General features: G+C 32.0%; 2 protein-coding genes across 15 annotated transcripts; both read right to left on the reverse strand.

Annotated features, from left to right (window-relative positions):
* Nucleotides 1-302: 302 nt before the first annotated feature.
* LOC141664791 (uncharacterized) lies at nucleotides 303-3,257 on the reverse strand. Its single transcript, XM_074470745.1, has 2 exons — nucleotides 2,109-3,257; nucleotides 303-509 (listed from the first exon to the last, which is right to left on the reverse strand). The coding sequence occupies exons 1-2, from the start codon at nucleotides 3,255-3,257 to the stop codon at nucleotides 303-305; spliced, it is 1,356 nt and encodes a 451-aa protein (XP_074326846.1).
* A 2,811-nt stretch (nucleotides 3,258-6,068) lies between these two features.
* LOC141664347 (uncharacterized) lies at nucleotides 6,069-11,065 on the reverse strand. Of its 14 annotated transcripts, none has more exons than XR_012551990.1 (7): nucleotides 10,444-11,065; nucleotides 10,205-10,344; nucleotides 9,852-9,951; nucleotides 8,547-8,663; nucleotides 7,506-7,784; nucleotides 6,938-7,002; nucleotides 6,069-6,384 (listed from the first exon to the last, which is right to left on the reverse strand). XR_012551990.1 is itself a non-coding variant. In XM_074470277.1 (5 exons), exons 1-4 carry the CDS (start codon nucleotides 10,520-10,522, stop codon nucleotides 8,973-8,975), a joined length of 372 nt encoding a protein of 123 aa, XP_074326378.1. In that variant the 5' UTR covers nucleotides 10,523-11,061; the 3' UTR covers nucleotides 8,820-8,853; nucleotides 8,965-8,972. The 14 variants fall into 14 exon arrangements, 2 of the variants coding, with proteins under 2 accessions (XP_074326378.1, XP_074326377.1); XR_012551987.1 differs by having other exon boundaries at nucleotides 7,481-7,784; nucleotides 10,444-11,062; XR_012551988.1 differs by having other exon boundaries at nucleotides 6,069-7,002; nucleotides 7,481-7,784; nucleotides 10,478-11,065.
* Nucleotides 11,066-13,663: the final 2,598 nt, after the last annotated feature.

The following is a 13,663-nucleotide window of genomic DNA, read 5'->3' on the forward strand; positions in this document are numbered from 1 at the left end:
AATTAGAGGTGTGTGGGTCCTCATTTCCTAACCCCAAGATTGAGGGCGTCACAAAGACGTCACTGAAAGACTTAATTAAACATTTCCATTTCACATAACAACACATAGTTCTCATTTAAATACTTTTATTCTCTTTTAAAATGGGTCTCGTTCTACCTGACGGCCCGAAAACACAGCTTATCCCCCAAGCTGACTCATCAAACTGGAACGCATCATTTTACGTTCCCAATTACTAATATACAATAAAGACAATTAACCAACAAAGATCATTTAATAACTTTATTAAATCACATAAATTATAATTACACCACAAAATCATACTTTGTTCTCTTAATTACGTCACGAAATTCCCAGTCGTTACAGCGTATGTCATCTCGTTCCTTTGAACAATATAACACTCCGTTCACTAGATAACCTTGATAAGTTAGTACTGAAAATGATGGCTTGGCAGCGAGACATCTTATCGTTTCTGAAACACCTTTGTTGTTCTCCCTCATTTCATCATTCACCTACAAATATGATAAGAAATTTTAAATCCTAAGTAGCTAATAGTCGTCATAACACTATTGATCAAAGAACCTAATACAACAATGACTTTGTTTTGAAACCAATCAGCAAAGAGCCGATTGTGCTCTCTCATGAGCCAATGTAAGCTTTTCCTTTTCCCTCGGTGAATTTCTTCAAGATATCCCTTATGCATTCTGAAAAATACATATGGAATGATATATTAAAGACACATTATAAGACTAATTACTGGATAATGAGGAATTGAAAACAACAAAGTGAATAAACTCATAGAATGTATGGAAATACTTCAGCGTTGTTTAGAAGGATATGTAGTTGTGCTTCATCTCGCTCTTTCTCTTCCACTGATTTTATTATCACAACGGATAATGGACCAGATATCTTATTATTTTGGTCGTTTGGAAGACCGGCAGTGGAGTAATGCTGACTACGAAACTCGGTGCAGAATTCTGCGGACTCTTCTCCAAGGTAACTCTCTGTCATACAACCTTCGGGATAATAACGGTTTCGAACATAACTCTTTAGTACTTTATTAAACCGTTCAAACGCATACATCCACCTATAAAATAATGGTCCACATAAATGTAGTTCCTGAACCAAGTGGACTACTATATATACCATTACATTAAAAAATAATGCATGGAAAACCTTTTCTAGATCGCACAAGGTCAGTATGACATCTGACTGCAGCTTATCCAGTTTTGACACGTCTACTACTTTGTTGCACAAAGCATTAAAAAAGAAACACACTCTAATAATTGTGACCCTAACATGCTTCTGAAGAACGGAGCGTATTCTAACCGGGAGTAATTATTGGAGAAGGATGTGGCAATCATGTGACTTCAGCCCGTAATATTCAAATCAGGCATGGAAACACAATTTTTGATGTTCGATGCATGTCTGTATGGAAGTTTCATCGACATTAATTATGACAAGAAAGTCTTTTTTCTTCCTTTGACAAAGTAAAGGGAGAAGGAGGCAAATAGGTTTTCTTTACTCCTACTTGGGGAGACAAATCAGATCTAACGCCCATTTCCATCATATCACGATGAACGCCGCACTATCTTTTGTCTTATGGCGCATATTTAGTAATGTGCCAATCACACTATCACATACATTTTTCTCGACATGCATGATATCAATATAGTGCCTAACATGGTGAAATTTCTAGTATTCTAACTCGAAAAATACTGACTTTTTCTTCCATGGACTTTCAACCTTCTTTGCCTTCTTCATTTTCTTCCCAAATTCATATTTGATTTGTTCTTGCTTTGCTAACACTTCTTCTCCGGATAGGATTCGACGTGGCTTCCCAAACTCTTATTGTCCATTAAAAGTGGGATTTTGCCTTCTATAGGGATGATATAGAGGCAAATATCGGCGATGACCTTGGTAACACATTTTCCTACTATGAGTCAAATATTTAGCTACGATGTCATCTGCACAAACTGGACAACACTTATAACCCTTATTGACGCAGCCGGATAAATTTCCGTAAGCAGGGTAGTCATTTATCGTCCACATTAAAACTGCTTTTAAAGTGAAAAATGATTTATTATATGCGTCATACTCATTTGGTTTACCTTCCTCCCAAAAATTTTAAGATCATCAATTATCGGTTGTATGTAGATGTCGATGTTATTACCAGGCTCATGCGGGCCAGGGACCAATATCGACAACATCATAAATTTCCTTTTCATACATAACCAAGGAAGAAGATTGTAAGTCACCAATATGACTGGCCAGCAACTATATCTATTAGATAGGCCATTATTGTGCGGGTTTACACCATCCGCTGACAAAACCAAACGAAGGTTTCTCGGTTCACTACCAAAGTAGGGCCACCTATAATCTATATTTTTCCAAGATGGAGAGTCGGCTGGATGTCGCATTTTACCATCTTGTGTCCGTTGTTGCGCATGCCAACATATTAGTTCGGTGGTGGAAGGAGATATAAATATACGTTTAAATCTAGGAATTATTGTAAAATACCATATGAATTTGGCTGGAAGATTAACCCTCTCTTCACATTTCTTTGTCAATTTCCACCGAGAAAAGCGATACTTAGGACACTTGGTTGCATCAACATGTACACCCATGTATAGTACATAGTCATTCGGACATGAATGAAACTTTATATACTCTAGACCTAAATTGGAGAAGGTTTTTTTTGCTTCATATGCATTACTAGGTAACACATTATCTTTGGGAAGTAGAGACCCAACAGAAGAAAGGAGGTCAGTGAAGGCACTATCGGTAATACCAAACCTAGATTTCCAGTTATGCAACTTCAACATCGACTCTAACTTAGTACAGTCACTACCCTCATATAGAGGTTGCTCAGCATCGGCTACGAACCTCCTAAACTGATACGTATCATTATCATATTGACCCGAGTTATATGCCGCTTCACAAACATCAACATTTTCTGAAGCAGTGACATGCTCATGATCTTGTTTAGACGCTTCATCAGAAGCCTGCTCAGGAGCTGGGTCTAGAGCTTGCTCTTCAAGTGGACAACTAGCACTTGAAGATTTTGGACCCGTAGAAGCAGTCTCCTCGTGCCAAACCCAATGCACATAACCTAGACAAAATCCATTATCATAGATATGGCCCCTGATTATTTTTACAGATAATTTTTTAAAATTGGCGCATCGTCCACAAGGGCAAGGAATTTTGTTACGATCTTCACAATTTTCTTCAGCATATATCAAGAAGTTTTCCATCCCCATTTAAAATGCTAAAGAATCCCTATCTTGCAAAATCCATGTCTTATCCATCAAATTTCCCTACCTGATAGCCACTATAAATATTAAACATCTAACACGAACCTATTTATAATTATAATTATTGAATAAAAGGTATATCAAATTTGTGTTGGTTACTGTAGGGATTAATTATATACACTTAGAAAGGAGTAAATATCCCTATAGATCAAATAGATTTACACATCATAGATCATACAATGATTTGAAAATATCACATAATTAAAAACACCTAATTCCAAAATGTGCTCTATAGCTCAAGTACAAATCTACAGTGTGTATCGTAGCCAAGTGAGGCAACTATATGAACTTAGATGCACTTACTTTAGGTTCAAATGCACTTACTATGTTCTAAGTTTTATCAAAGGCAGCAGAAGCAAAAGAAACCCCGAAAACACACTAGTATGTATGAACAACCCCCAAAAAACAGATACTAAAACCCCCAAAAAACACTTACTTATTGCAAACACATAATTAAGAACACATTATGATAAAAAAAACCAATAAGAAACCCCCAAAAAGAAACAAACGAGAACAAAATAACCCCCAAAAAATAAAACATAAAACCCCCCAAAAACGTTTCTTATATACATGCACAAAGAATATAAACAGGATATAAACCGTAAAAAAGAGGGAGATAAACCATAAAAAGAATATACCTCCAGATGCTCTTCAATGTTCCAAAACTCGAGATGCTCCAAAACCTCAATGTTTAATTTGCTTCAACCTCCAGATGCTCCAAAGCGTCTACCTCTACTTAATTTGAAGCTTAATTTGCTCTAATTTGGAGCTCCAAAGCTTGAGTTTGAATTAGGGATAAAATTAGGGTTTAGGCGAAAAGAGAGAAAGATACGGTGAGAAGATGAGAGATGAGATGAGAGGTGAGAAGAGGGTAAGAGAGAAAGAGGGGATATGTGAGAGAGATATGAGAGGTGAGAGAGACGAGAGAGATGAGGGTCGTGGGAGAGATAAGGGTCGCGGGAGAGATATTTTGGAAAAGGGGGGAATAAGGATAAAGTGAATAAATTGTTAAAATTAAAGGGGGGAAGTGTACTGAAACCGGGCGGAAAAAGACAAGTAAATTTTTATTTTTAAAAAATTGCCATAGACATTGGTTAACAAAATCAGCTGATGTCAAAGTTCAAAGCATATATTTGGCCTTTTTAATTTCTGAACATAGACAATGCCTACTATGTGAAACCGATGTCAGTATTTGTATTCAACATCGCTTTTTTCTAAATTGATGTTAAACAGGATTTTAACATCGGGTGCATTACATGCTGATGTCTAAACACCGATGTCGTATCTACTATTTCTAGTAGTAGATCACGGCCGTACTAAAATTTCATACTAAAAAATGCTTATCTTTTACATGTTTTCCATATATACGAGAAAATGAGCATGAGGTATGGCTATTGGTGAATCCGGAGACGGTGGATGGAGACTTTGTTGAGATAAATGGAGTAGCTAAGAATGCAGCAGATAACAATTTGGACATATTAATTATGTCGAAGCAGAATTAGTTAATGGTATGACTCATGTATTACAGTTCGGACTGTAGTTTGTGCATTCATCCTTCAATATTTATACTTACACTAAATAAATAATAGTTGTATGTGTTCGACAGTTGAATGACTTTCTACTGCTATTTTTTCTCAATTTTGTTTATTTTTAAATGTGATTCCTCTATTTTTAATAGGGGTGTGCATTCGGTTCGGTTAACCGGAAACCGAACCGAATAACCGAAATAATTTCGGTTCGGTTAACCAAATATAAAATTTCGGTTCGGTTTTCGGTAGTAAAATTTCCGAATTTCGGTTTTTCGGTATTTCGGTTATTAACCGCGGTTAACCGAGAAACCGAAATATATAACCGAATTTACAAAATATTTATATAAAAATTAATAATATTAAGTTATACTGAATATTGAATACTAAATTGAAATGTTGATATTAACAAACCGACGGAAAAACAGACCCTCCAATCCAATTGCTTTCGCCTCTTTCCATCAATTCAGAGAGTTAATCCCCTCGATTGAGAAGGAAGAAAAAGTCCCAACTTTAGGAGGTAAATCTACTAGACTGTACTCAATTTAATTGGAAAGGCAGTACAACGAACTGAAGTGTGAAGAGCACCAGAGAGGGGAGTATATAACTGTTAGCATTAGCAGAGAAGTATATTCTATAAAATTTTCATCGCATACTTTGCAACTTTCATGAAAGCTTATGTTGCGTCTTTGGTTTCTGATTTGGTAACTGTGGTTGTAACCAATAATAAACTTAAATTTTAAAAATGTTTTTCTATATATTCTGTAATTTCTCAATAATTTCGGTTTTAAAATTCGGTTTTCGGTAATAACCGAAAATTTAATTCCGGTTCGGTTACAAAACCGAATAGAATTCGGTTCGGTTTTCGGTAACAATTTTTTCCACAATTCAGTTTCGGTTAACCGAAAAAAAATTCGGTTCGGTTCGGTTTTAACCGAATGCACACCCCTAATTTTTAAATACACAAAAAAATGTATTATATGCTTTATTGGATGATTTTACTCCTTTTTTTATCCCACTGCAATGAAAGAAATGAGAGGTTTATGTGTCTGTCCTGAACAGACGCATAATCATGAAAAACAGACACATATAATGTCCTTTATGTGTCTGTTACGAAGACCAGACGCATATTATTTATTTATTTTTTAAAAATTAGCAATATTTCTACTCCGCCTGCTTTTACCATGCATCTATACAATTGAATAATCGAAAACTATAATATAAAATGAAATGCAAGCCAACATCAAATCATTGCTTTCATTATATCATTATTCCAAAGTTTACATTTTAATAAGATGAAATAATAAAGGCGCAAAGCCACAAACTTACTATTATTAAACAATCTATAGGATGATCAAACATGTTTACAATAAGTAGTATATAGAGTACAACAGTTTGCAAGACCTGACAGCACACAAAATAAGAGGCATGTCCCAACTGTATGTAGTCAACTTTCAGTTCAGGTACCCATCAAGAAACTAAAAAGACAGCACGAGCAGCAACAACAATTTACAGAGGTAGGAAGCACCATTCAGCAAATGAGAAGCCTAAATAATTTTCACAACATAACATACCTCAAAATTTAGTATGCATAAATTAACTGAAATCACATACCGTAGTATTCATAAAAATGCAGAAGTAAAATTATATATCGCATAGTACAAAATAAAAACAAAGAAAATTGCATACAAATCCACTATAATGGATGTGCTAAAAGAATGGAGATGCTATGTCACTTAACTCTTGAACTGAATCACACATTTGATGCAAAACTCTTTCTTCTACATTTCTTTTTGCACACCTCTTTAATTTTTTCCCACGCTCAATGCCAAAATCATCCTTTTTATATGTACCATATCTTTTCCAATCCTAATACCTTTGAATTCTTAAGTATGATAACCACTAACTTCCCTATCGTAAACAGTAATTTTACTACAAATTAATATATTTACAAAATCCTTAATTATCTTACTCAAATTAATGTTTCAAACTCATATAGGAATGTGAGACATGCAATTTTCACCGAAAAGATGACATATTTTATATTTTTTGAAAATCAAAATGAAATAATGGGTCGTTAAATTAGCAAGGGAAACTAACAGTTGGACCAGCAAGTAAGGATGTCCCGGAATTCACAACAGCAGAACAACCTCCATCACAATAACCTGAAGGAAAACATTGGAATCTTTAAATCCGTTCCTCAAAGTCGAAGCTAATGAATTAAATATAAGAGGTACTTAATTTTGTGCTCTAAAGATTAATTACTAAAGATATATATGCATCTTATAAAAACTTTAATATATTTCTTAACTAGATTAGACCTCAACTACAATAATATTGCTGTGAAGACTTCAACGTATGTATAGATATGTTTGGTTTGGATCATCATTCAATTTTTTTAAATTGATCATAAACATAGCTTAAAATTATTACTTACAGTGCTGCTTGTAATCAAAGACTAGCAACAAGAAGTAAATGACATTATCTAGTACTTAACAAGAATCTAATTTAAAATTCTGTAGTCAGGATCAAAAAATGACCCATCGACTTATTTCCAATGAGAAAATCACCCATATCAAATTATGAAGGAAAAAATTGGTTAGTTTTAAAAGCAGAATATACTAGTAAATCTGATATAATTACCAGTTCATATTTCAACAATTCAAACCTTCCAGTAGCCCTTCAGTTATTGGTATGTAAATGTGCTTCCCGTTGAAGTGTTTTGCATCGACGCCACCAAACACAAGTTCACCTCCCTCTCCTCTTCAGCATCTGCATCCCGATTGAGCCAAAATGTGAATACCTTTTCCTTAACCAGAACTTGGTCCACCATTTTGTACCTCCAATTTCGTAGAAGTGTAGATACATTAAAGATAGAAGCATAAAACAGAGGCCATAACAAATCCTTCCAGTAAGGATGTAAATTTCTAACAACCAACCAGGTTTCCTGCATAACAAATTATAGATATTCTAAAATTAATATGTACACTTATAGATATTAATCTATAATTTGACTATATTTTGTGATATAAATATAAGATTTTAATACACTGTTAATAAATTTACGAGACTTCAAAATAGAAATTCTAATTGATGTCAAGATAACTAGTCGCACTAATAGTGATGAGGAGGTGACATACATTAATAGAAAGGCAACATAAAAAATAAGACAAGTGTTAGCCAAATCTTTTTTTTGTAATCACATTCAAATTATGATTGTTCTCACTTATTTATCTCAGAAAACTACAGCTCCTATCCACAAACAGCTTCTAGCAGCTTCCCAACTACCAGTCATAGGCCTTTTACACTAGTCAAGTCAAAGGCCAACAAATTATTATCCATGATAATCATCTATTCAAGCATCTAGCATCTAACGAGTAATATGCACTTGTACATAATTATAACTTAATGAATGCTAGTCAAAATGATTACTAGAGTCAAAAAAGTTCGACGAGATATAAACTGTTAGACTTTTCAATGTACAACCGTTGAGAATGTAACTAAAAGCTAGAGTAATCCAGATAGGTGACTTTCATAACCTAAACCTTTTAAAGTTTAAGTTCTGGTAGATGGAATAACACTGAAACTAGGTATAAAACTACTCCTTCGTGTGTGTGTTTATATGTGCCTCAATGAAAAGATAAAAATGATGATGGTAGTAGTGAAATCCATTTTAACCAAGTACAAACAAGAAATATAGTTCGATTACCTCGATGCGTATGTTTACATGGTTATTAAAACTATAGCACAAGCAAAGTGACAACCTTGGGCATTTAGATTTCAGCATTGGTTGGAGGTCCCGGTCAGAACTCCGTAATGAAAAATTCTGGGCAACAGATAAGGTGATATTCAGATTAGAAAAGTAAAAACACCAAGGCATGCTTCTGACAAGTACATATTACTTTGAATGTTTCCAGAAAAAAAACAAAAAACGAGTCAAGTCTAACCTTAATCTGCTAACAAGTAAACACACCATAATTTCTTATTTGCTTCAAAGATACACTGAGTTCATCAAACTATTTGAAGTTAAGTGACATTTAAGATTACCTATGAAAAGTTATACGAGGTATAGACACCATATACACACAATATTTATCATTGCAAATTAAGAACTTAATGATTTATACCTATTGGCCTAAACAGTACACGCTACTTCTTTGGGGATAGCCAGCGACTCCAAAGCTTCATCTAGAAACATAAAATTCTAAATAGAGTATTTTTATCATAGAGGCAGATTGAAAAATAGCATATGCGTGACCCTGCTCGACGAAACCCAGTGGAGACCTATTTCATGTATTTGATAAATAGTATGTACAAAAAATAAGAATACTAATCAAGCAAAAAACAGGGCATACAATAGCACTAGTAGATCGATGCTAAAAGCAAAGGAACCCGATATAGATTAACATTTGAAGTTTTATGATTAAATATGAACAAGTTATTGACCATAAGCAGCTACAACTCAATTCTGGTTTATATATGCACATCAAATATCAGATAAATGCAAATAAGTTGGCATGTGTCACCACTGTATAGAACACATCATAATAAGACTATGGTTTAAATTTAGGCATTTAACGAGGACACCTATAGGTTACTATCACGAGAAATACAGATGCTTTAGTAAATCATGAGAGCACCTATATATAGCGTTACAAATTTCATATTCAATTTGTACTTTCTTTATAAATTTCAAAGTTAGTTTTTTAGCAATCAATTTAAGATTTAATATCCGAAAAATATAGACAAAGACCCTATATCTAATCAAAAAAATTCTTCAAAAAGGTATTTGGAGTATGTAGCATCAATTAATAGATAAATGCTATCTACAAGCAAACTAGCATAAGTTAAGCTAACTTTTGAGACTTATATATACATAAAAGGCAGTCCATAACACAAAATTTAAAAGTAGAAATTCTAAACACAAACGATGTTTAAATTGATACTAGTATCCAAACACACAAATAATACGTAATTCTTAGTTTCAAATGATAGAAATCAATGACAATAATACCTAATTTATAGTCTCGACAACTTCTACCTGCAACTTGAAGATAAACCTTGTCATTGTTATTCCACCTTTTGTAACTCTCTTCAAATGCCTTCTTTACAACCTGCCAAAACAAGAGAATAATCAACTTATCATTTCTAAATGCAATTTGGAATTATCAAAAATCAGAAAGATGTTTTCTAACTGTCCTGTCGTATTTCGTTTGATTATAAGCAAACAAGGAACCGAATGGAATTGTATCTTTTTTGAAGACATTTTATTCACAATATTCTTAAAAATTTAAACTACGTACTAAAGAACGATTCCTCTATCTATTAGAGGATGGCATGTGTACATATTATGTGTTAACTGTTTACCAGGCCATGCCTTCTCCCATCTGTATATGTTCTTCTCATAACATGGAAGAAAAAGGGGTTATCAGATTTGAAGGCTTCAGCTGAGGCAAGTGCACTGGCTTCAGCTTCTTTAATTCCCGACCCACGATATCCTAGTTTTGCTGGAAAATTTTAAAGGAGAAACCGATATAGAGAAAATTAGATTTCATTGCAAGAAAACATATACTTCAGAGATAACCCAAAATAGAAAGAGTATGTACTTATTTCCTGCTGCAGTTTTGGTGTCAAACATACTCTATCTTTAGAAGGAAGCTTTCCCACTCTCCTCTTACGAGGCATAATTAGATCAGAACTAGTCGAATCATCAATTTCAGTTGGTCTCTTCCCCGTTTGCCTTGATTTTCCGCTATTAAGCTTTGCACTTCTGGAGGATGGATACTCTATCTCTGTGGAACTCGGATCAAATACTCGGACTTTGAAATCACATTGACCAAGAGCAGGAGAAGCCCATGAAGATAAAGTGCCCTATTTTGAAATTTGCTCTAATTAATTATCCTAATTTGGAGGTTCTAGGTGAAACGATTAATTAGCTTGATGAAATACAGAGGGAAAACGACTAATTGATGAAATGGATCCATGAAAAATACTGTGAGAGGAGTGGATAGTAGATTTTGTTGAGCTATAGAGAACGACTAGGTTTAAAATAAGTCGGTGTTTCGAGATGAAGGTACTTCTTGAACAAATTTAATCTAGTTTTCTTGGAATTTAATTTGTGATTAGCATAGGTTTTGATAATTTAGACTTTCATCGGAGTTGTAACTTCTTAGATTGATTAACAGAGAGAAATGGAGTATGGGTAAGTGGGGTTTGGGCCCGATATATACAAGTTTGTTTCCTTTTCCATTTTAATTTTAAATTAACTTTATATGTCTATTTTAATATACACATACACATATAATTGAATTTTTATATAACAGTCATATATAAATTTAACAACCGTATCAATTAATTGTATACGTCTTTTGTACCTTAATAGATGTATAAACATTGTTTTTTTATATATTTGCGTTTGTGGAGGGTAAAACAAACGTAAAAAACTGTTTTATGTGTCTGGTCCGCCCATAATTGACCCAAATGAGAAGACGTATATGGCAGTTTTTGTACTAGTGATGTACCAATTTTCTGTAATAATTATTATATATCATACTTATTTTTTTAACCGTATTTGCATGATAAACATATCTAGACAGGAATACGGGGAATATATTCATGGTTTTAATTGTGAAAGATGAAAACGTAGATAAGGTAGGGTCTAATCAGTTGATACAGAATCTCCATCGTCATGTAATCATCTTTCTATTTTCAAAATCATTCTAAAATATAATAGTCTCTTAAATAATGTTTGATGCATAGACGCTACCAGAACAAAATTCATAAAGGCATTATCTGAGGATACAACCGTAAAAGATAAGGGGGGCTGAATGATAATGATTCTTTGATTCAGCGGCTCATCTCTTCCACTTTTAAACTTTCTTATTTTATTTTATACCGGCTTTTTTAGCTTATAAGATGGATATATTTTTTAGTAACTTATGTTCATAGATCCAATTTAGATAGGTTATAAAATAAAATATTTTTTTTATGAAAGGTTGTATATGGAACTTATTGAAGACTAGTTACAAAAGTAGGAAATTCTCTTAATAGTAATTTAATTTATAAGATTGATTTAAAAGATATTCTCCTATATAAGAAAAGATATTCTCAAGGAAATTTGCATATTTTTTCCATAAAATTATTATATCCTAATTGCCCTTATGTTTCAAATTTTAATTTATTCCTCCAAAAAGAGTATTGATTCTACCCATCAAACTATTACTATGCTAAAATAAGAAAGTATTTAATTTACTAAATCAATTATAGTAAATTTTATGCATTGATTAAGCAAAATAATATATTTCCAGCATCATGTGTTATGTTTCCCTATTCACATTATTTTTCAAAATTTAAAATTTAAATTATTTCTCTTAATAGCCTATTCTTGGACACATTAGTTCCTTAACCCATTGATAACTAACAACTGAAAAGGAAAGTTATTTAATATGTTGGCTATGAAATTTGCATATTTCTCTCCATGAAAATTATTCTTTCCTACCTGGCCTTATATTTTAAATTTCAAATTTGTTGCTTCAAAAAGAGTATTAATTCTACTAATTAAACTATTATTGTAATAAAATAAGAAATTAGTATAATAAACCAATTATAATAAGTTTTGTGCACTAATTAAGCAAACCAATATTTTCTTCAACACTTAATGTTATACTTTCCCCACTAATATCATTTTTCAAAATTCAAAATTTTATTTGTTACTCTCAGTAGCCTATACTTTCCCCATTATCAATGTTCTAAATTAGAAAATTATTATTATTATTTTAATTAATTATAAAATTATTGATATTTATATATGTTGTGCAAACAATCATCCATTTTATAATTAAAAAAATGAAGTGAAAGTTTGATTGGTTAAACAAAAAATATTTTTAGTAAATGAATCATTAGCTATTCAATTATATACAATTTTTAAGACAGTTATGTATACATATTTAAATAATAAAGATTTAAATATTTTTATAACTGTATGAAATTATTTTTTAAAATAATAATATTTTTATATCATGAAATGCGAGATGGCGCCGTGAGACACCGTCAAATAACACTTATAATTATATGATTAGATAAGGTAAACTTGCAAATTTGTGAAAATTATATTCTTTTACGAATTTTCGAATCTTATTTTATAAAATTTTAATACTAAATTAGCTACATATATTTGATATATGTTATAAATAAATATTTTTATATACTAAAATGCGAGACAGTGATGTGAGCCGCCACTGAGTAAAATTGATTATTATATGATTATATAAGGTAAATTTGCATAGTAAAAATTATATTCTATAAGCATTTCTGAATCTTATTTTTTAAAAATGAAGTGAAAGTTTGATTGGTTAAACAAAAAATATGATTAGTAAATGAATCATTAGCTATTCAATTATATACAATTTTTAAGACAATTATGTATACATATTTAAATAATAAGATTTAAATATTTTTATAACTGTATGAAATTATATTTTTTAAATAATAATATTTTTATATCATGAAATGTGAGATGGCGCCGTGAGACACCGTCAAATAACACTTATAATTATATGATTAGATAAGGTAAACTTGCAAATTTGTGAAAATTATATTCTTTTACAAATTTTCGAATCTTATTTTATAAAATTTTAATACTAAATTAGCTACATATATGTGATATATGTTATAAATAAATATTTCTATATACTAAAATGCGAGACAGTGATGTGAGCCGCCACCGAGTAAAATTGATTATTATATGATTATATAAGTTAATTTGCATAGTAAAAATTATATTCTATAAGCATTTTTGAATCTTATTTTTTAAAATTTTAAATTACT

Source organism: Apium graveolens, chromosome 6 (genome assembly GCF_009905375.1).
Source record: "Apium graveolens cultivar Ventura chromosome 6, ASM990537v1, whole genome shotgun sequence".
NCBI classification, from domain to species: Eukaryota; Viridiplantae; Streptophyta; class Magnoliopsida; order Apiales; family Apiaceae; genus Apium; species Apium graveolens.

What these genes read in the sequence shown, in the direction of transcription:
- LOC141664791 (XM_074470745.1), bottom strand. Translation starts at nt 3,257, where the DNA reads ATGGGGATGGAAAACTTCTTGATATATGCTGAAGAAAATTGTGAAGAT. An exon ending in TTAAAATTTTTGGGAGGAAG is followed by an intron (nt 510 to 2,108) that starts GTAAACCAAATG and finishes TCATATTTGTAG; the next exon opens with GTGAATGATGAAATGAGGGA.
- LOC141664347 (XM_074470277.1), bottom strand. Translation starts at nt 10,522, where the DNA reads ATGCCTCGTAAGAGGAGAGTGGGAAAGCTTCCTTCTAAAGATAGAGTA. An exon ending in AAAACTGCAGCAGGAAATAA is followed by an intron (nt 10,345 to 10,443) that starts GTACATACTCTT and finishes AAAATTTTCCAG; the next exon opens with CAAAACTAGGATATCGTGGG. An exon ending in TTGTCGAGACTATAAATTAG is followed by an intron (nt 9,026 to 9,851) that starts GTATTATTGTCA and finishes TTATGTTTCTAG; the next exon opens with ATGAAGCTTTGGAGTCGCTG.